The 23,158-nt window shown below is 43.7% G+C and overlaps 2 protein-coding genes across 5 annotated transcripts in view; one reads left to right on the top strand and one right to left on the bottom strand.

Annotated features, from left to right (window-relative positions):
- Positions 1-17,397, top strand: part of LOC118235328 (dynein heavy chain 11, axonemal) — a 74,883-nt gene extending 57,486 nt beyond the window's left edge. For all 3 annotated transcript variants that reach the window (XM_035432546.1, XM_035432555.1, XM_035432564.1), the window contains 17 exons: positions 1,381-1,585; positions 2,216-2,380; positions 3,338-3,478; positions 4,084-4,254; positions 5,182-5,304; positions 5,567-5,760; positions 6,083-6,231; positions 6,834-6,961; positions 7,956-8,183; positions 8,686-8,877; positions 12,592-12,711; positions 14,261-14,503; positions 14,971-15,153; positions 15,239-15,354; positions 15,665-15,777; positions 16,055-16,195; positions 16,552-17,397. In XM_035432546.1, coding sequence (XP_035288437.1) covers positions 1,381-1,585; positions 2,216-2,380; positions 3,338-3,478; positions 4,084-4,254; positions 5,182-5,304; positions 5,567-5,760; positions 6,083-6,231; positions 6,834-6,961; positions 7,956-8,183; positions 8,686-8,877; positions 12,592-12,711; positions 14,261-14,503; positions 14,971-15,153; positions 15,239-15,354; positions 15,665-15,777; positions 16,055-16,195; positions 16,552-16,799 — 2,860 coding nt within the window. In that variant the 3' untranslated portion in view covers positions 16,800-17,397. The remainder of the gene's footprint in view (positions 1-1,380; positions 1,586-2,215; positions 2,381-3,337; positions 3,479-4,083; positions 4,255-5,181; positions 5,305-5,566; positions 5,761-6,082; positions 6,232-6,833; positions 6,962-7,955; positions 8,184-8,685; positions 8,878-12,591; positions 12,712-14,260; positions 14,504-14,970; positions 15,154-15,238; positions 15,355-15,664; positions 15,778-16,054; positions 16,196-16,551) is intronic.
- Positions 17,265-22,806, bottom strand: cdca7b (cell division cycle associated 7b). 2 transcript variants are annotated; one of them, XM_035432583.1, is made up of 9 exons: positions 22,739-22,806; positions 21,558-21,698; positions 20,569-20,946; positions 20,388-20,465; positions 20,045-20,230; positions 19,473-19,607; positions 18,541-18,690; positions 18,018-18,154; positions 17,265-17,773 (listed from the first exon to the last, which is right to left on the bottom strand). In XM_035432583.1, the coding sequence occupies exons 1-9, from the start codon at positions 22,739-22,741 to the stop codon at positions 17,752-17,754; spliced, it is 1,230 nt and encodes a 409-aa protein (XP_035288474.1). In that variant the 5' UTR covers positions 22,742-22,806; the 3' UTR covers positions 17,265-17,751. The 2 variants fall into 2 exon arrangements, with proteins under 2 accessions (XP_035288474.1, XP_035288466.1); XM_035432575.1 differs by lacking the exon at positions 22,739-22,806 and adding an exon at positions 22,469-22,688.
- Between the last annotated feature and the right edge of the window lie 352 nt (positions 22,807-23,158).

Here is a 23,158-nt window from a genome sequence, read left to right as displayed (position 1 = left end):
CTCTGCCTCCGGCCCACTGGTTAGACAGATGGTTACTTTAGTTCCGTCTGCCGTCACCGCTAAATCCAATATGGCAGTCCTTCAAGGTATGAGCTAGAAAAACTCCCTCAAGTGGAGAATATGTTACTTGGCTCTGCTACATCCAGACATCCCCAGAATGATATGTTTCCCATGAAATGTCTAGGGTGAGCTGACATGAGGGATAGTGGTGTTGCTATAATTCTGCATTGGGCTGTTCTGTGATTTTAATGGATGCAGTAATGAAATGATCTAAAGCCATTTATATGGCTGGGTATTCACTGAAGAGCCAGAGGAAATGTTTTACTTAAGCCAGGTACTGCAATAGTGCTCCCCTTGGGACGCGAACCCACGACCCTCGGTCGCGAAGTTCGGCAGCTCGAGCCACTGCACCACGCGCTCTCGGCAGCCGTCAGAAGTTACACATTTACTCTGTGAGAGTCACAACCCGAGCCGCGACCGGGTGTGAATATCAAACGCCTTTCCTGGGGGAGGAGGGGAGGGGGGGGGGGGTGGTATTAGCAGGCCCGTGTACAGAACGAATATCAAACGTGTGCCTGGCCATTCAGAGAGCGTTTCCTCCGAGCCCCCCGACGGTCCCCAGCGGTGGATGTGATTATAAGTTTATTCCTTGCAGATGAGGCGCGCTCTTGTTTTGTGCGGTGATTGATACCGCCCGCCGCGCTGGCCGTGATGGATTCGGCGGGCCTCCGCGGCTGAACTTCATTAATAATTGGAATGTTGTAGAGTGTGAAGTAATGAATACTAATTATTCCCTTCATGTCTGATGGAGGCCCAGGGGCCGATCCATCAGCCGGGACTTTAATTTGGTGGAGTAATGGTTCCATCAATAGTACATTAATTCCGTCTTGTGAAGATATAGAGTTTAACCAGACCCAGGCCACAGGAACCTTTGCCATAAAATTGGGGCCATGGCTGACAACTGCAGGGTAATTAGAAAAAAATTAAAAACTCTGCATTCCTCCGGCTGGCCCTAATTTAATTGAAACGCAGATCCAGATAAATATTGGCACACTGTTTTATTTAAGATTTGCCTGCGGTCTGTTAGCTCATGGTTACATTTTAAACCAGCACTTTTCCGGCTTATTCAGATGAGCACGTTTCTGAATTAACGCCCCAGCCATCGCAGAAGTGTATTTACAGTAAAAGGTTATGGTGCAAGAGCAAGGAAATTATGTACCTGTGTGTGTGTGTGTGTGCGTGTGTGCATGTGCATTTTGCATGCGTGCATGTGTGTGTGTGTGTGTGTGTGTGCTTGCGCACATATGCAAGCATCGCTGCATGCTTGCACGTTATCTCAGGGTGAATTAGCTGAGCATGTGTGTCCGTGTTTAAACCCAGGTACATCCAGATCGGTGATAAGGAGTGTGAGTACCACAGTGGCTTCCAGCTCCTGCTCCACACCAAGCTGGCCAACCCACACTTTCCCCCAGAGCTGCAGGCCCAGACCACCCTCATCAACTTCAGCGTCACCCGGGGGGGCCTGGAGGAGCAGCTGCTGGGGGAGGTGGTGACCCGGGAGAGGCCCGACCTGGAGGCCCTCAAGGTAGGTCTGTCTGCCTGCCTGTCTGTCTCTCTGAGAAGTTACCTGTGGGAAACTGTCTCTGGATTAGGTGGGCAGGCATGTATTATTATTAATATATGAATAACTGTATTATTAATACAGTTTTTTGTTTTTTTTGTATAAACCATTATAAACCATCTTTATCCAGAGCTAATTAAACTGTATACACGTGAATAACTGGAAAGTACAACAGCAATACACCACCTGGGATTCAAACTTGCAATGTTCTCAGCACACTGCTGCATCTATGCCTATTGCAGATTTTTCATTAATTCCCTTAATCCTGTTGAAGATATGAGTTTGGATTAGCGATGGATTGGTGTGTTTTTTTCTGTACAGTATGTATACATACATACGTTTGTATTGTGGGGATAAACATCCTTGTATGTAAGTGTGTGGGTGTAAGTATGTATGTTTTTGCTTGTGCATATATTTGTATGTGGGTGCTTGTGTATGTTTGTGTACATATAGTATGTGTGTGCAGTATGTGTATGGTGCATATGTGTGCATGCATGTGTGTGTATTCATACTGTGTGTGCAGTATGTGTATGGTACATATGTGTACATGCATGTGTGTGTATTCATACATGTTCATGTTCATTGTGGATGCAGTCAGAACTCACCACGCAGCAGAACCACTTCAAGATCGAGCTGAAGATCCTGGAGGACGAGCTGCTGACGCGGCTGTCGGCCGCAGAGGGCAGTTTCCTGGGAGACACCGCCCTGGTGGAGAAACTGGAGCACACCAAACACACGGCCGCCAGCATCCACAGCAAGGTGAGAGGCTGCCTGGAGCCAGAGTATGAGAGGAAAAGGTGTTATAGTGAGAGAGAGAGAGTCACAATGCTGTCCTTATATAGTGTGAGAGTAAAAGGTGTTATATTGAGAGAGTAGTCTGTGCAATAGAGTGAGAGTGAAGGAGTAACAGTAACAGTAACAGTAAGAGCGACAGGTGTCAAAATGATGCCAATATCAGAGTGAGTGATTGACAGGTGTCAGAGCGAAGGAGTGAAAGGTGTTAGGGTAAGAGAGTGTCAGGTGTCAGAACATGGAGACTCGGTCCAGCTTCTTAAGTGTCTGAATGGCCTCTCGGTGTCCTAAGTGTCATGTTTGAATGGTAACAGCAAAAGCTGTGACTAGTTTAAAATATGTTTCTGACATATGTCAAAATAGTGACATGCAGTTTTGAGCATTCAAAGAGGAATATCCTGTAAGCCTACGACTCCAGTCAGTGACCTGTGACCAACCAGAACTTTTCTTTCGAGTCAATACATAACTCCCGAACCCTGTGTTTTGCCCCTGCCTGTTGTGGTCTGATAAGAAAAAAAAAATACAAATTCTGTTTTTATTCATAAATCCAAACGCAGTTCATTGTTCACAAATTGTAAAGAAAAAATAGTTTATCTAACAATGATCCATTGAATGTAACTGTTAGCATCATCTGTGAGAATCATTTCTTTTAATGATTACCTTTTAGCTTTCTTGCTTTGCATTTCATTAGTTAATAATTAAGTGCGCGTTTGTAAGCTAATTTCCCTCTCCTTTATGGCCATTTTACTGGGTTCAGGTTTACGGTGATACCGTTACAAAGCCTCATATCGGACGGTATTCTCGGGGTGTGATGCGTGGCGTGTGAACGGCGCCGAGCCGCTTTTCAAAGTGTGTCACGTCAGGCGACGTGCGAGCGTGCGAGCGACTGATGGATTCCGTTGACGCCGTGTCTGCCGCACGCAGGTGGACGAAGCCAAGGAGAACGAGACGAAGATCAACGAGGCGCGGGAGCTCTACCGCCCCGCCGCCCAGCGAGCGTCCCTGCTCTACTTCATCATCTGCGACCTCCGCAACATCAACCCCATGTACCAGTTCTCCCTCAAGGTCAGAGCCTCCGCTCCTTCACTTTCACACATCACGGCTGTGCTCGCCGCTGATGCTTTACGCCGCCGCAGGCCGCACGTGACCTTAGGGAGCCCGGTCTGAGGGCACGGGGAAACTAATCAAGTAAACCCTGATTTTGAAAACACTAAATTTGAGGTGCAGCGTTGCCAAGCAACACTGGCATTATAGCAGGCGTACATAGCAATAACGGCGTATAATAGCTTACGTAAAGTAAAATTATGTCCATCACTGGTCGTCAGATGGATTCAGTGGTTTCTGTAGACATTAAGAACATTTATTTACACTCAATAAAAATCATCTGGCTCTTAAAGGGGGATGCATCTCATCTGAGAGCCACAGGCTCGTCCTGTTCTGCCAAGAGAGGCTTTCCCTTTTAATGTGTGCAGATGGGAGCAGTCAGAGCGGAGCCTCGTGGGCAGAGGGGTGTTTGGCGCCGGTGAAGTCTCTGCCCGGGCGTCGTTAAGCAAACCGCCACTCCCAGAGAATAACCCCCGCGCCCGCGCCGCGACCGCACCGCGCCCGGCCCAGCGCGGGCCTTCCTGCAAGAGTGATCTCTCGCCCACAGCTGCCCCTCTCCCTTTCAGGCCTTCAACACCATGTTCCACAAAGCCATCGAGCGAGCGGACAGGGCGGAGGAGGTGACGGAGCGGGTCCTCCATCTCACCGAGGCCGTCACCTACTCGGTATTCCTGCACACCAGCCAGGGCCTCTTCGAGAGGGACAGGCTCACCTTCCTGTCACAGGCCGCCTTCCAGGTGAGGAGACGGACGAGGAGGAGGAGGAGGCGGAGGAGGAGGAGGAGGGGGGAGTGGCTGCGGCCCGTCCCAGGGTCGCGACCCCCTGTCGTTCCCATCAGTCACGGCACTTTTCTGCCCCCCACATTAAGTTCAATTAAAAGCTGGAATCAGGACGAGGGCCCACCCCTCCTATCGATTACCTCTCAGCCTGGGCTTCTCCCTTCCTTTTGGGGATATGCTGTCTGATGGGAGGTGTGCTTTCTGCTGCCGTAATGCAAAAACATGTCAGGCGCCATCTTCCTTGTTGTCTGTAATGTTTGGACTCCAAGGTTTGTCCTTCACTTGTGTCAGAGTGAATACGCTGAGGAAGAAGACGAGGAAGAGTGTTTGTAGCATCGTATTAAAAGTTTATGGTGTGATGCAGAATGTTCACTCATTCAGATGCCAAGAGCTACAAATTTGCTGTAACAGATGCCACTCTCGGGGTTAACGGTGTTAGCAGTGCAAGAGACGCTACAATTTTACATTTGTTTTTTGACCTGGAATCAGTGAACTGTTGTCCTTACCTTGAACTTCCATGTAAAATGTTTTTTTCTGCTTAAACAGTTTGGTGACTTCATATTTGTTATTGCTTGTCAAAATGTTTTTGTAAGGAAAATACACAAATATTTACATATTTTAGTTTAGTTTGTTTGACAACAGTTAATTAAATCCAGGCCATCATCTGCAATGTTTTGTCTTTTGTGCTTTAAAAAGTGCAATATGCATACTGTGCCTTAAAAAGTTCAATATACATACTGTGCATTAAAAATGCAATGTGTACTCTGCTTTGATAAGTGCAATATCAATACTGTGCTTTCAAAAGTGCAGTGCAATATACTAGGCTGTTTATGAACTGGAATTCAGCTTTTACTTTCCAGTCCATTTCTTCCTTCCTCTCATTAGATTCTCTTGATGAGAGGGTCAATTGATGCTCAAGAGCTGGACTTCCTCTTGCGCTTTCCTGTGGAGCCCAGCAGGGGGAGTCCTGTCAGTTTCCTGTCTCCACAGGCCTGGGGTGCCATCAAGGTAAGCTGTTATAAATGCCAGCAATTGTTTCGAAGAAAGTTCACCAATGTGACTGTGCATACGGAAATGGTGGCACACACCAATGAATTACATTATTGCACATGATAGTGAAGTTGTATCTTCATTTGTTTGAATGGTGTTGAAGCCACTGTGAGGCTCAGTGCACTTGTGCATTATAGATGACTAATAAGAACACTGAAGCTAATCCAGCTAATGATAAGAGTGGTTGGTGACTCACACAGATGTGTTGTGATGTCCTCAGACGATATCCACGCTAGAGGAGTTTCGGGGTCTGGACAGGGACATGGAGGGGTCAGCCAAGCGCTGGAGGAAGCTGGTGGAGTCAGAGTGTCCAGAAAAGGAGAGATTCCCTCAGGACTGGAAGAACAAGAGCTCCCTGCAGAAACTCATCATGCTCCGAGCCCTGCGGCCAGACAGGATGACGTACGCGCTCAGGTGAGGCAGGGTGTGCTCCTAACCGCTCACTGGCCTTGTGTTCCCTGAGCCCAGGCTGACTCCAGGAGCCTGTGGGCTCAGTTCCCAGCTGGGTTGGGCCAAAGACCTTTTGCTGCTTTCTGTCTCTGTGCTTGGCACTGAGCATTGAGAGGAAATGGGCTGGATGCTAATTACCCTGCCATGGAGCTGTTGAGAGACAGCAGCTGTAATCAGCTGTTCCCCAGCACAGAATTCGGCAAAAGCTCTGACCCTGGGAGCCACCGGTCTGGCTTGTGGCTCTTTGCTGTGGTGTTCTGATCAGATGCGGTGCTTTTTCTGGCAGGAACTATGTGGAGGAGAACCTGGGGCCCAGGTACGTGGAGGGGACGAGGATTCCCTTGGAGAAGTCCTTTGAGGAGAGCGGGCCAGCCACGCCCATCTTCTTCATCCTGTCTCCTGGAGTCAACCCTCTCAAAGACGTGGAGAGCCTTGGTACGCTTTAAACGCATTGCACTGCAGTGCCAGCGCTTGTGGACACACATACACAATCACTACAGAAGCATTGTATTGGCTATATATTGGAACACTTACTATAGCACGTGTTTTGCAGATGTGATACATACGTAGTTCTTATACGTGCAATTACATAGGTATATGGCCACTATACCGTGACCAAAATACTATTCATGGGTTATGTGTACAGTTGTCTGTACTCCTAATACACTATGAAAGTGTATCAAAAAGTTCCAGTAAATTGAATAACCTGAAATAATATTAAACATAGACTAGACAGGCAGCATCTGTTTTCTTCTCATTGACAATGACATAAAAGATAATTTCCTCAACTAACAGGCTGTTTATGATGTTTATTGTTTAACAGTTTCTCCTATTGGGTTGCATTTCATGAGCTAGTAGAGCATTTGATAAAATTTATCATTAAATAAGTTTATGGGACATGTCACTATAGCCATTGCATGTTTAATTAGCAATCATTCTCAGCACAGAACTGGGTACTGGGAAAAGCCAAAACAGACTGTATGTGTCAGAGCGGTGTGGGATGCATGTGTCAGAGCCATGTGTCTGTGGGACGTCAGGGCGGAAGCTGGGCTTCACCATCGACCTGGGGAAACTGCACAACCTGTCTCTGGGTCAGGGCCAGGAGGGCGTGGCCGAGCGCGTGCTGGAGAGGGCGTCCCAGGAAGGACACTGGGTCATTCTTCAGGTAGCGCCTCTTTCCTCCCAAACCCTGCCTGTGCTGTTAACATTCTGACACGCAGGCAAACTATTTCAAATGTATTTTCAAAAATGCATTCTATATAATGTCAGTACTGTATAAATGGTTTTGGTAATGCGCCGGGGAGACATTAAATGTCACAGTGATACATGAGGCAAGCATCTAGATCACGTGAACTCCACGACTGTTAGAAATGTTACTTAACATTTTCGGCTTTGAAGCAGCCCTGAAAAATGGATGTTAAGTTGGTTTTAATTTCAATAAAATGAAAAGAATCTGTATGTGGCAGTGTTACTTCTACTAGCACTACTGATGAAGGTATGAATATAAATGGTAGAGTTAGTGCAGTATAATATACATGTAAGACCTACGTTATTTCAATATAAGTTCATCCAACAGATCCGGAGGACACAGGTGTTCGTATTTAATATAATACATTCATACGCTTTATTATGATAGTATTACTTCATACAGGTAGTGATGTAATACTCAAAGGAGAAATGCAGCACTTACTGTCGAACTCCAGATTAGAGGCAAAACATTTGCTAATCTTAGTTTTGGTTAGTTTTACACTATTGGCCATGTCTTTGTAAATGATGTGAAGTAGTGTCAAACTGTATGATTGGTTACAACTTTACCTGTACCCAGATTTCATTATACAAACTTTGAGACCCATGTGTATAAACTACTTAGAGCTCCATATGTACCACGGCTTCTCCAGGCTTTCACTTGCAACTTTGAGCTTGTATCATATATCAGCTCCTATCTACTCTAGTGTGGGAAGGGCCAATTAAAGACACCTGACATTAACCTTTTCTTGCCTGGCTACCTACCTGTATTACTACAGTCAGATATTACATGTTCATTGCTTTATTGCCTTAATTACGAACCTTATTGGATAGCCGTTAAAATCATTGTGCTACTAGTGTTTTAAGACGGCACGGTTGAGTAGCTGAACGCAGCCCCGGTCTCCTCCTGTCAGAACGTGCACCTGGTAGCACGGTGGCTGGGTGCCCTTGAGAAGCTGCTGGAGAGGACGGCCGGCGACAGTCACCCGGACTACAGGGTGTTCATCAGTGCAGAGCCCGCGCGGTCGCCAGAGGAGCATCTCATTCCCCAGGGCATTCTGGAGAGCGCCATCAAAATCACCAACGAGCCCCCCACGGGCATGCACGCCAACTTGCACGCTGCCCTCGGCAACTTTAACCAGGTGGGCAGCAGTCATGGCAGCCAAGGGAGGGTTTTCTGAGAGTGTGCAGTCAGTAAACTCACTGTGCCTGCTAGCTGCCAGTGGGTAGCGGCTTGCCGTCAGCACAGCTGCCAGTCTGGCCACGTTTCTCTAAGGTTGACGGAGAGGTCAAGGTGAGGATCAGCTGTTGTTGATAAAGTGTTGGGTGACCAACAGCTTTGCTGACAGTAGTCCAATAAGTACTTGCTGGGCTTGCTTGGTGCATTCATTTAAACAATTGACTTAAGGTTTATGCTGTAGTTTGTATCAACTCTATCCTGAAAACATAGCATTAATGAATTACTTATGGGTCTGGGGGGCACTCTTATGGGCCACTCATTACTTATGGGGCACTCATTCTCCTTTAGCCTGTATCTGTGGTTATAATCCCACAATGCCTGTCTCCATGACTGTGGTCACCGTGGTCACTCTCTGCCTGTGTCTCTGCTTGTGTCTCCCTGTGGTCTCTGTGGTTTGTCTGCAGGACACTCTGGAGATGTGTTCTCGAGAGCTGGAGTTTAAGGGCCTCCTCTTCTCGCTCTGCTACTTCCACGCCTGTGTCGCTGAACGACGTAAATTTGGGCCGCAAGGCTGGAACCGAAGCTACCCCTTCAACACAGGCGACCTCACCATCTCCGTCAATGTGCTGTACAACTACCTGGAGGCAAACACCAAGGTACAGGCTGCATTGCGTTTTTATACACACAAAGTGGCTGCATTACTGCTATACTCAAGGAAGTACAGAAGAACAAAGCATGGAAGTTCAACACCTGGGTTAGCCTCAGTATTCATACAGGCAGATAGGAAATTCACCCAGCTGTAGAAAAAAAATAAATGGGTTGTCTCCCTTTAGAATTCATTGTGCTGCTCATTTTTGTTTAGCTTTAGTGTAACAATGATCTCTATGATTTTTTTAGATAAAACCACAAAGGGTGCATTATTTATGTGCCATGTTACAAATAGATATATTTAACAGAATCCCATCAAGACAAAACCCAAAGGTCAGAAAATTATTGGAAATCCCTACCAGCTAAATCAAATTAGAATACAGTGCTGCTTTTATTCACTCAACTCACCACCCAATGGTATAAATTTCCAATGTTTGAAAACCGCAGAGAACTCATTTCAAGACTGTTGATTCTGCGAAAGCTTAGCTTTGTCTCCCTCTCAGTACCAGTATAACTTGGTCACAACCAATTTTATTCCCTAGTTACCCCCCCCCCCCCCCCTTAAAAAATGCCCTTCATTATGTTAACAAAACAGTAACCTGTATGTGCTTATACAGAGAATTCATTAGGTAGGCAGCGAAGCGTCTTGCAAAATGTAATTACATGCAGCAAATGTGACAGTTTGCGACGCTGCATAAGTGATCACTGTAATTAGAGCTGATGATGAAAGCAATTTGCAGAACAATACAGGTACAAATGATTGTGAACTTCCTGGATTTGTCATTGTTATGAATGGTGGAATGGTGGAATGGTTTGTGAGCTTTTTTATTTCCTCTCACAGCTTGCAGTCTCCCGCACTGTGTATGGAAAAGATTCTGTTTCTGTGAGTGCAAGAAGGTTAAGAGTTAAGAGTTTCTAATGGGTCAACAGAAGGTGTTAGGGAACATCTTGCAGTGGAATTTGAGAATCTTAGCATGACTGCGTGTACAGTCTTGATGGCAGTTTTTTTTTGTGAGTGATGATTTAATGGGTGATGACTAAGAATCTTGTATTATTATGTGAGAAAACCGGACAAAATGAAACATGAGAGCCCTTTTGTAGCTAACAAAAGTAAATGAGCATTAGCTTGCTCACATTAGCCAGATGCTCCTTTTAAGGTACAGAGGTTTGCTGTTGTTTCATTGCATCATCTCAGGACAAATCACTGTTGCAGTCATCGCGCACTGTACTGTGCAGAAACCTTGGTGCTGATGACAGACTGCTAGCTTGTAAGTTCTGTATTACATTACATTATGGATACAGGAACATTAATTTCATTTAGCAGGAGCAAATTACATCATAATGCACACACCATGACGTCATTACATAGACATGACACATCACTTGTCAAAAATACTGTGACTCTTAACTGCACGTATAACATGATGTATGCCTGATGCATACATGACATCATTACATAGACATCACATATCATGTCATAAATACTGTGACTTAACTACACATATAACATGATGTATGCATGATGCATACATCATGACATCATGACATCATTACATCGACATCACATGCCGTGTCATAAATACTGTGACTTAACTGCACAAATAACATGATCCGTTGCACCTGTCAGTAATGTAGCTGGAGCAGGGGCAGCCCCCAGTCGCAGAGGAACAGAGATTGTACACAACATAAACCACAATGAATGGCACAGAAGGGAGGCTACCCTTCCCATTCAATTCATTTGTGTTGCAAAGCGCCGAACCTGATTTGAAAAGCTGTATTTGTCGCTTTTTCTATCCTTATATGGCCTGAAAAAAGTAATTATATTTCATGGGAAAAGCACCAGTTTGGCAACACTGATTATATAAAACCGACCTGTGGTGTTTCTGGCCAGTCACTGTAATAGGTTTGGTGGAACTTAATGAGACAACTTTATATATTTAGGGTGCAAGCTCCTGGGGACTGGAACCCTGTGGTTATTGTTAGTTCTGTTATTATTCATCCTTCTTCCCTTCTCCAGAAAAATGGCCCATGCACACTTCAGAATTCTGCTGCTATCAGCAGTTACATTATCAGTGAAGACCAGTGAGCCAGTACCTGTGGCAGCCATACATGCCCAAACCATAACACCCTGTTCTCAGATGAGGGGGGTGCGTCGGATCTTGGGCAGTATTTTTAGCCTCCACCCTTTGCTTTTGCCATCACTCTGATACAAGTCAATCTTGGTCCTGACCACAAGGCATATTTCCAGAACTCTGCAGGCTTTTATGGAACTTCTTACTGTATCCTGGCCAGCCTGTTTTTGTGGCTAACTAGTGAATTGCATCTTGCAGTATAGCCTCTGTAGTTCTGTATGTGGACAGTGGTTACTGACATGTCCATGCCTGCCTCCCAAGGAGTGTCTCTGATCTGTCAGACAGTTGTTCAGAGAGTCTTTCATTATGGTGAGGATTTTTTGGGTCATCAATTGTAGAGTGCTTCCTTGGCCTACCGGGCCCATTGCAATTACTGAGCTCACCAGTGCTCTCATTCTTTGTAATGACGTTCCGCGCAGTTGATTGTGATAAGCCTAAGGTTTGGCCTATGTCTCTGATTGTTTGTTCCTTATTTCTCAGCCTCACAGTGGCTTCCCTGACGTTCATTGGCACAACTCTCCTCCTGTTGACAAACACCAATAACAGACTCCAAAGGCAATCAAAAGCCTAGAATCAAGGCGAGATACTGTAAACTCTTTTTCCTTCACAAAGGAAGCAATTGAACACGCCTGACTAAGCAGAAACCCCATGTGAAGCCATTTGTCCATGTATACACATGAAAATGCTATTAAATCTAGACTTGATCAGTTGGCTTAAATCATAATCTGAATGAAAAAGCACAACATCATGAACAAGATAAAATGAGAATGGTGTCAGTACTAGAAAAAAAACTGTTAATAGTAATAATAAATGTTAAAAATAAATGTTAAAATATGTTCTCATGAAGCCTAGTTGACACTACCATGATCCTTATCACAGATCAAGTTTGTTATAATTATAACCTAATTATAAAAGGAAAAGTTGCTTCTTGAAAAAGCATGACTGCCACAAGAGTAAAAGTATGTGGTAAAATCATTCAGAATATTGGACTCGCTTGCTGTACATATATGATTTTATGGCCTTGTATAAGTACTTCAATGCAGCGTCGATGTCTTTACAATACTTCATATTCACTTTTCATACCAATAAATAGCAAAATCATGTAGCAAAGTGGCTAAGCTTAAATTTATCTAGTATTGCAATGCACGCTCCACATCATTTCAAAATCAAAGCCCTTGCAAAGCTGCTTTCTCTGGTGTGTCTAACCACAAAAAAAAATAATTCAAATAAATTAGTGTGGGTCCACACTCTAAACAGATGTACTTAAATTAATTTTATTGACTAAATGGAAGATACAGAGGAAATACAGCCTTCCTCAGTATGTGTCCACCAGGTTTATGTGGGGATGCAGGTGCACTTAATTCACCATTAATTGATTCAGTAATTAGTGTCAAAGAGCAAATCCACAGCTTTTGCCAGGGAACTTCAGTTCCCATCATGCCATTTGTAAATTGAAACATTCAATGCAAGCCTCATTCAGTGTTAATAAACATTTTTGTTCTGCCTTATTATAATCAGCTCAAATTAGCAGTAGACACCTGTGTTGTTCTTTGTGGTGTGATAGACACCTGTATTGTCTATTTGTGCTAGGTGCCCTGGGAAGACCTTTGCTACCTGATTGGAGAGATCATGTATGGGGGACACATCACTGATGACTGGGACAGAAGACTCTGCTGCACCTACCTACACGAATTCATGCAACCCAGCATGGTAAATACCTGATCAGTCACTACATGCACCGCAACGAGGTAAACTCCTGATAAGTAAGTAGCTGCATCCAGACAGTAAATACCAGATCATTCCATGCGTCTCAGCATTGTGAATAACGGCGGCCCAGTCATCCACTCTACAGTAAATACCTGGTCATTCCATATGTTCATGCTAACATGATAAATAAATGCCTGAATTGTCAGTGTGTATACTCCTACGCGGTAATTAAATAACCAGCCAATTGATGCAGCTAAACATTGTAATTAAACAGATATTTTAGGCTATGATAAACCCTTGAATGTTTAGAATCATTTTTAGATACTTCTGTGGAATTAATACTGCATATGTTATCAATGCTACTCTATGTAGTCTTAACTAGAATGTATAATGAGCAAATTATTATAAAAATAGGGAATTATCATAAATATTCCACAGAAACCTAGTTTTTGGGCTAAGTCTGCCCTCTAGTGGAACACTAGTAAACACATTGCAGCAGTATTTCTAGCAAATATCAGGATGTGCCTTTAATCACTGCGAGATTTTTGGTTACTCGTCAAACAGTGCATACTGGAGAAAAATAGTTTCACACTTAAGATGTTATAGTAATTGTAAAAGAAATATTCATAATTAGAAACATTTTATACATCTAGCAACTAGCACACAAGGCCTGTTAGGAATTCCCCTCCCCGACACATCTAGCCGTCTGATCACACCTTTCCATATTGCCTTTAAACACTCCTGTATGTGGCTGCAGTTACAATCTCATTAAGCCCTCAGACTAGCAGCCATCAATCATCTTGTTTAACTGTATGTGTAGTAACATTCATCTCAAACAGCTGCCACTGGCCACACTATTGATTACAGACCAATGCATGTTTAAAAATGAACCCTTTCGGGAAAAAATTAGTGGCTGCACTTTTCAGAATTTTATGTCAAGCAAACAGTCCAAAGTAAATATGTACAGTATTTATAAACAGGTGTGTGTAGAATGGATGTATATATGTATATACACAAAAGAGGTTATGCAGATTAGTAAATATTACATTACTATATCATTTTGCAGTCACTTATTCAGTAGCTTAGCGGAATGTGCAAATGCATTCACGTTAATATGCATGCAGGTTAATAACAGCAGTAGGGCTGAGTAACAGGATAGGCTGAAATACTCACGAGCCATAGACAGTGAAGCAAGAGAAACTGCAGTCGACTGCACTGTTTGCATGATCCCATATCTTGTAAAAATATTCAACTAAGCTAGCAAAATACGTAGCATGGTTTACTGCATTTAAAACCTATTATTAAATACCTATATAATATTGTCAATATTATATTGTTGTTCTGGCAGTAATTTGTTGAGCACTAAAGTATTAAATTGACAGGGTGTACACATTCATGTTCAAAAGGAAAAAATATAATTGTCAGCTAGAAAAAATATAACATTATGTCAAGTAGTGACATTTAAATATGAGTTAGCTAGCAGTTGACTGGTTATTTGGTCACAGTGTTGTCTAATTTGCGAGCTAAATGTTTGTATTTTTGTTTTGTCCAGTTTGAAGGGGAGCTGTTTCTCTGTCCAGGATTTCTGGCCCCCCCAAACCTGGATTACAGTGGCTACCGCAGTTATGTGGACATGCATCTCCCCCCAGAAAACCCCACACTGTACGGCCTGCACCCCAACGCTGAGATCGAGTTTCTAACTGTCACGTCCGACGCCCTCTTCAGGACACTGCTGGAACTGCAGCTCCAGGATACGTTTACTGGGGAGGGGGCAGTGCAGAGCACTGAGGAGAAGGTAAGCATTGAATGGACAGTGGGAAAAGTTCCATAGCAGGGTAACTACTACCAGTTAGACGGAGTAGGTAAGTTTATATTTTGCATAATTAACTATTTTAAAAATCGGGTAGGGGGGCTCGTTAGTCGAGATTCACTGACAATACTGATGTCACTTCAGTTGGGTTGAAGAAACTTTTTATTGCCAAATTTGAGTGTACTGAATTGCACTCAACTTGTATTTGTGCTCTTTAATATCAAATCACCATAGATTACTAATTTAATGTACAGTATTTGAGAGCGGGAAAGAAGTGTGAAATTGTAAGTTACAGCTAAAGTTAGGTTTAGCTACCAGCAAAATCTATTTGTGGGACCTTGACAAGATTTTTGTTGTTTTGTTTGCGATATTTGCAGCAGTGTATTCGTTATCTATACTGGTTCAGTTGGCTGTAATCGTCTCTTATGTTGCGTATATGTCCCCTTGTCCAGGTTAAAAGTGTTTTGGATGACATCTTGGAAAAGCTCCCAGAGGAGTTTAACTTGGCAGAAATAATGGCAAAGACGTCTGAACGCAGCCCCTACATCCTGGTGTGCTTCCAAGAGTGCGAGCGGATGAACGTGCTGCTCGAGGAAATGAGGAGGTCGCTGAAGGAGCTGGATCTGGGACTGAAGGCAATCACAGAACTTTCAGGCAAAAACCATGCAGATGCTTTCAGAAAAGGGCACTTTCTTACAGTTATATATTTTATCTTTTCAGGGAGAGCTGACCATCTCTTCAAAAATGGAAGCCTTGCAGGCAGCCTTATTCTATGACGGTGTCCCAGAGCTGTGGACCAGGCTGGCTTACCCATCCACCAATACACTTGCACAGTGGTAACTCAAACTTTCTGTTTTAATAAAAACATTTCAATAATGTTATACAAAACATGGACACGCTGACGGTCTTATTTAAAAAATGACATTACATTTACAGTCTGTATATTTGTGTACTTGTGTACTTTGTGTACTAGGAAGCATATATGTATGCTACGCTTGTATAAGTTATACAAACACTCAGTGCAGGGGTATTCCATGAGACATACACAAAAGCAGAGGTAGCATGGTCTAAGGCCAGGGGTGTGGGTACAGGCTGAACACAGCTGGAGGTGAGCATGGTCTAAACGCAGGCTTGCATGTGCGGCAGGTTCAGTGACCTCTTAGCTCGGTGTCGGGAGCTGGACACCTGGACGCAGGACCTGGTTCTTCCAGCTGTGGTCTGGCTATCTGGCCTCTTCAACCCCCAGTCCTTCCTTACAGGTAAGACTGCATAGAGACAGCCAGGTGTCTGTTCTCTCAGGTAAGACTGCATAGAGACAGCCAGGTGTCTGTTCTCTCAGGTGAGACTGCGTAGAGACAGCCAAGTGTCTGTTCTCTCAGGTGAGACTGCGTAGAGACAGACCAGTGTCTACAGGTGAGACTGCATAGACACAGACGGTTGTCTGTCTCACTCGTGAGTGTCCTGCAGTTCTTTCCATCTGTGCAGTCTCTTTTCCCCCTTTCTCTTTGGGTTTCTTAAACCATGATCATGTTACAGCTATAATGCAAAGCATCGCCCGTAAGAATGAGTGGGCTTTGGACAAGATGTGCCTGACCGTGGACGTGACGAAGAAGACGAAAGAAGACTACGGCCACGCCCCGCGGGAGGGCGCATACATCCATGGACTTCACATGGAAGGTAAGAGCAGGGTCTCAGCAAGCAGAGATTCCCCTACAAGATTCCCCAAATATCCTATACAGCTATGCATTTTAACTGATGTCATTGCAAGTGTAGCTGCATCCACCGACTTAATCATATTAGTCTCGGTCAACCAGACGTGTGTAATAGGAGAGCACCTAGTTTGATTAGTACACTCATTGTGGAAGTGGCCTTACATTATAATGCCTCACAATGCATTATTCATAAAGCACATGAGGAGAGGGGAGAGTTATTCCCCTGGCTGTGATTCCTGTCACTGCAGCATGTCCCATTTTGATCTTTGCCCCATTACACCCCCGCCCCCCCCCCCCCCCCCCTCGCTGTGGCTCCCCCAGGCGCACGCTGGGACACGCAGACTGGGATGATCACAGACGCCCTCCTGAAGGAGCTGACGCCTCCCATGCCCGTCGTGTACCTGCGAGCCATGCCCAGCGACCGGCAGGAGCTGAAGAGCATCTACGAGTGCCCCGTCTACAAGACCAAGGTGCGCGGGCCCACCTACGTCTGGACCTTCCCCCTCAAAACCAGGGACCCGCCCGCCAAGTGGGTCCTGGCGGGAGTGGCCCTGCTGCTGTCTGTGTGAGGGGCCAGCGAGGACCCTGGAGCCAGGCCTACACCCAGTCAGAGCTCCACCTCCTCACCTCTGTGTGAGGGGCCAGCGGGGACCCTGGAGCCAGGCCTACACCCAATCAGAGCTCCACCCCCTCACCTCTGGTCATATTATGCATCCTATGTGTGAGGTGACAATGTGTATAAAACAAAACAAATGTAATTCAAATACTTTTTTCTAATAATGCAACTTAAAGGGGTGGATATTCTAATCTGCTATTATGTTTACAGTTTATTGAAAGGTTGGTTGGCTTTCAACAGAATTCAATGTAAAGACTATTATGTATAATCTGATAATCCATAATCATCTCCATTACCTACATACCTTTAAATAATGAATGATTACCTGTGGTTTCTGGTCCCTAAGTTTCAAAAAATATCAACCGCATCAGTATCATGTTGTCATTCGGGTAAGAATGATTGAGTTCTGATCAAGGAGTATTGTAACTACACTGCTTTATTGTCAGTTTCCAGTATTGACAAAAACACTGAACACAGTATATTTTTAAAAATGCAAAAAATGACACTGTACTCCAAGAGACAACAGGATTAAAGGAATTGCTTAAACAAAATGAGATTTCCTGGTTTTATAATACAATTCTGCCTTTTAAAATGCTCAAGTAAAAGAATGCCACAAAAACAAGATCAAGATTTTTCAGTGTCAGTGATAGGAAAGTGCTAATAGGCTTCTATTAATTGTGTGTTATTAGTACAAAATACAAATACACTGCTGGCTTGAAATAGGTAATACCAAAAGGACCAACAGACATTTATACATTCACTGAAAGACAAAACTAAACGGTCCACCACTTTGAAATGAAAGGTAAATAAGATACAGTCCCTTAACCATGGTTTATAAAATGCAGTCTTCAGCTGGCCCACTGCTCTTGGGCGATTTCGGTAAATAAGGGGTCCGGCGTGTTCTTCTAAGACACGCATTTCTGGAGGCTGAAAAAATGTGAAAAATGTAAGTCTTTGTTCAAATAAATATTTTACTTTGACATACAGAAAACTGAGTGGTGAGGCTGAAATGGGTAAATATCCACCAACTGTTCGTATTTGAAAAATATTTTGCAAAACACAAAAGCAATACCCATATTCACTGTTTATGTTACTGTCACTATTATTCACTATGCTCAAATGGAAATGTGCTACTGAACACTGAAATGAGATGGGTATTATGGCTGCTCACCTGTCCAGGTACTCCTTCACATTGCTGTGGCCGTAGAACTTGGCCATGTAGATGAGGATCCCTGTGGCACAGCGGCCATCGGACTTCCTGCAGAAACTACAATTACAGATGCCCCGACATGGAGGGCAGACCCACATCTACACGCACGCACGCACACACACACAACAAACACAAGTACAGAACCAAACACACACACACAGAACCAAACATACGCACGCACGCACGCACGCACGCACGCACACAAACAAACACATGCACAGAACCAAACACACACACACACACACACACACAGTTACAACCAGTTCATTGACGGATATGCATACTGACATAGCAAACTGGCCTAATTGCATAAATTGCATTTTAACGTAACAGCTTTTTTTTTAGCAAAGGTAAGCAAAGGAAGAAATGCACGGGTTAATACACAGGAGGTGAACACAGCGATCCACAGGTATGAACACAGGTGAAGACCTTCAGGTAAAGCTTCACAGACGGACACACGGGTGCAGGTCCCGGGGCGACTCACAGAATCCAGCAGCGCAGTACGGACATCTTCACCGTAGCGGTTGCGCAGGCAGGGCCCACAGAACTGGCCCCTCACCCCCCAGCAGTTGGGATTCCTGCAGACGGTCTTGGTGTCAATGGTCTTCTGTCTGCACTGATGGCAAGTGCTGCCCTGAAGGGTAGAGAGTGACAAACCTGCCTGTAATCACATGACTGAGCTGCAACCGAGTCACAGGAACTAGGGCTGGGATCAATCAATTACCGTGCCAACTCAATCCTTTTTCCATTTTCTCACAAAGGTTCTACATGTGCAACTAGCCTGTGTGCTGTGGGCTCCGTTTACTGATTTAACATATGCAAATTAAAGAAAAAATACATTAAAATAGAGAATGTCCAGCCCCTCAGTCATTATCCCGCTTATACAGTTGCTTACCAACAAAAGCGAAATTGTAATCAAAACATGTGGTTCAAAGTATAAAAAAGCCTAGCAAATCTTTCGGTGTTTTAAGAGAAGACACCCCTAGTATCGTTCCTATTCAACGGCTTGAGCTGTTCTTAGCCGTGGTCAAAAAGCACAGCCCCCAGAAAACAGCTCTTAATAGGGACATTATGAGTTCCTATTACGGTCCCTCATTCCCCATTAAACACTACACTGCAGGGGAAAGGGACCTTTAAAATGAGCATCCATACACTGTGAAGTGCTGTAAAAAAAATGTAATCACGTCCAAGGCTGGATTTCAGTATTTTCATCACACGCTAAATGTCAGGATTTCACCCCATACTGTGAGCATACTGTACATTCAAGGGCATTTAGGAGTGTCCAACTGAGTAAATGAGGGGACATGATCTCAAGGACTGTTCACATGCAACTGAAACAATACTGAAATGATAATGGAGTCTTGGTAATGTGCAAACCCTACAAATGTTAAGACATTACTAAAAGGACAAACTCACATGTTCTTTGTCATAAATCTTGTCTTTTGCTGTGTATGCCACATTTTCCAGCTCATCCTCTGTGATGTCATCGACTGCACGGGGAGCTGTGTGTTTTGAGGACCTTCGCTGTTTTTTTACACCATCGTGGTTCACCTGTAAGAACATACACAAGACACATTTTGATCATTTTAAACGTCAATAACATTTATAAGGTCAACTACAATTGGTTTAAAACTAATTTCTCTTTTTTTCCCCCCAGGACATAAACATCCTGAGAGCCACCTAGGCAATATGTAGTCCTTGGCCCAGTCCTAGTAAATCCTGCTTCACAAAAAACATAGCATTAGTCATTTAAATTTCACCTTTGCCAGTAAATAACTGGCTATTTTGTGCTTGGCCTGAATAATATCTGGAGATTAAAAACAATTAGAAACTTTAAAGAAAAAGCCAACATTGTTCACTTGCATATTCTAAAACACCAAATTGAGTGCCATTACAGGGCAGACTAAGGTGCTTGTTTGATCCAGCCGTACAGTGTCCTTGTTTAGTTTTCTAGTTTCCCCATGATAGCTTCCGCTCAGTCCACTCACCTCGGTTAGTCTTGCCCTAAGTTTCGCCTTCTTAATGTTCCCAAGTTGCGCTATAAACTTGGAGGGCGAAATGGAGAAATCCTCAGCCCCAAAATTGGCGGGAGGCCGTGCGCTGCGCGTGGGGTTACGACGCTCGGTGATCTCACGCTGAGGTCGGGCTTTCTTAGGGTTCGATCTCTTCTTCGGCTACAGGAGGGAAAATCCCATTAGTTAACGATAAAAAGGCATCTTTTAAAATGAAAATACAGTGCAAAACTATATGCACAGTATAGTTTTCAAAATAAAATAAAAAACATTGCTTTTTATTTTTAAATCAATTGGAAATGTTTTTTTTCCCTCTCACCGAAGGCGTAGACACTGACTGTGTTTTCACCGGGAAAAGCACAGGCATCGAACTCAAGTCTGCTAGCAGCTTTTCAAGCTGAAAAGGAGAAAAAGAATCAAGATGCAAAACTTCCGATTAATACCACAAGCAGCAGAGACACTCGTACTAAAGCAAAGGAAGGACGACACTAAAAATGTACCATCGCTTTGTTTTCTTTGATATTATTGGCCCGCTTCTGCAAAGCTTGGGACTGGTCCTCATCAGCCGTGTCCTCATTTCCAGATTCAGACACTAGAGCGGGGCTAGTCTGCAGGGGACTGCTGTTCATCGGAGGTGGGGGAACATTTTCCATTGCTCCTCTCTTTCCTCTTCCTGCGCCTCCTCTTCTCCCTCTGGCCCTCGGAGTCACTGGCTGAGGATCAGTCTGCCTGTCAGAGGCCTGCTTGTGCCTCCGTTCACTTTTCCTCTGGGCCTGTCCCTTCTTGGTTGGAAACCGAAAGGCCACGCAGAGACCGGCGCTCTTCCTCCTCGCAAAGGCTTTTGAGTCGTCCTCATCGTCGTCTTCTGACTCCTCAGACTGCGGAAGAAACCAGCAACCACAATGTTCATGTTTAGACCAACAAATCGAAATGCGTGTCTCTGGGATCATATTTCACATTCATTCGCATAACTAGGACATGCCCAAGCAAACACACTGCTCACTCATGGTTTACGTTAATCCTGTGTACATATTAATGCTTTATCTTCATCCCGCATTTACAGAGTGGTACATGCTTTTTACAGTTGTGGTCTGATCTTTGATTTTTCTTAGTTGTTCTTTGACTTGGTGCCAATTTGCTGTATTTTCAACTGTTCTGTAGCTCCTGTTGTGTGTTGTTCCTGTATTTAACGTCTTGTGCCATTTTAAATCGTGCTGGAAATTATGGTGAATATAATAGATAACAGAGCGTCGCTGGGCTCCAGTGGATGAAAACAGCTCTTCAGCCTATCCATACCAGTCACACAGTTGGTATCACATTTAGTTACAAGTATAATACTGGTATTTACAAGACTCATTTTGGGAGTAAATCAAATAACAATGATTTAACCTGCCTAAATCTTCAGTCACTTCCGTCCGTGCTCGCGCTGCACTCAAACTGGATTATACGACAATCTTAATGAAACTGGGCTTCGATCATTTGACTTTACCATGCACTTGATTCCATCACTGATCCACGAGCTATCTTCGTCGAACCCCTCAAATTCTTCGTCCTCCGTGTCAGTTTCTTCAGTGAAAATCCGAACCAGCTCATCCGTAATATACTTGGATTTGAAACACACATCATTATCCTGTAAAACAAGGGTTTTTTTAAATTTTTTTTAAACGGGAGCACGTCTGGTGTTAATGAGCACATTTATTTAACGTTAAATGCATTGTGTGCAGACCTTGCTAGCTATTATAACATGTAAAACTGGAGTTAGGGTAACGTTGGCAAACTAGTAGCCAATCTTGCTGTGACGAGTTCGCTGAAGTTACCTTTCCCGCATACTATTATCTAACCAACTGCTTGGCTAATCAAGTACGTAGCATATCTGGGAATAGTTAGCTTTCATTTTCCGCTAGAAGGGACTCAAGGAAGCAGCGGAATTCCGTGGGAGCCTGAATGTGTCAAAGGTATAACTACAGTTCTAACGTAAGATGACGAATTTTAGCCAGCAAGTATACCGCGGTTAGTCTGAGATAATAGAGCCGGCGTAGAGAGAGTAGTTACTCGAAAGAAATTACTGAACTAATATTACGCTACTAAGGTTATCTAGCTAGGTACACGAGATTTTGTGCCAGCAAATTATTTGGTGCTCTATAATTCAAGTTTATTTATCAAAACATTCATTCACAGTCATGCACGAACTCGCTTTGCCTAATAACAGCTAGCAAAGTTGAAGTGCTGGCCACGCTGTAACGCCGGATGAGAAGAGAACTTTCAAACATGAACAAGATGACTGTGGTTAACTATTGCAATGCTACAAATGATTTCATTTTAAATTTCCATCATATTATTGTGACAGTGGTGACTAAAGAGATTTTTTACCAGCTATCGTAAGGGACAAATAAATCTTACCGTCATTGATACTTCCATGTTTAACGTTCAGTTTGCTCAAAAGTTCAATCCTCAAACGCAAATGGTTTGAAAGATCACGGGGGAGAATATTTTGAGCCAGTCTTTATATTATGATTATGTAGCAGCTGCAATTGCAGTACGTTTCGTTACAACATGTGTTTAAATCAGTTGCGTTACAGCGCGCGGCAATTTAGGAAAAAAATGTTCCCATTGTCAGAAAATATAAAAAACCGTGCACATGTTATTACAGTTGGGTACCCGGGCACCCACCATTTTTGTTTTGGAACAGTCCGGGTTCAGGCAGGTTCTCACACCCTGCAGTTTCGCGGGAAAACGAACTCGCCTCGGTCATGCAGGTAGTGTATGCACCACTGGCCTGTTCTTCTTATATAGTTCATTGGTATGCATCCTACAGAAATTATCATTTACGGTTTGGCCTATCGGTATTATTTACGAAACAGCTCTTTATTAATATATTCTTATATTATGTCCGAGGCGTTGTTTTCCGGAAACAAAATTTCCAAGTGTTCTTGGAGAAAATGAAACAAACGAATGCAGTAAATTTTATATTGACTAAACTTTCAGAAATTAAATAAATCCATACAACAAAGAAGCATTTAACAAGACTTTAAGCAAATTAATAAATTCATTAGTAAAATAGTTTGGAAATTCTAATACATTTTCAGATGT

This window comes from Anguilla anguilla, chromosome 1, assembly GCF_013347855.1.
Source record: "Anguilla anguilla isolate fAngAng1 chromosome 1, fAngAng1.pri, whole genome shotgun sequence".
NCBI lineage: Eukaryota > Metazoa > Chordata > Actinopteri > Anguilliformes > Anguillidae > Anguilla > Anguilla anguilla.
This window is presented reverse-complemented; position numbering and strand designations above follow the sequence as displayed.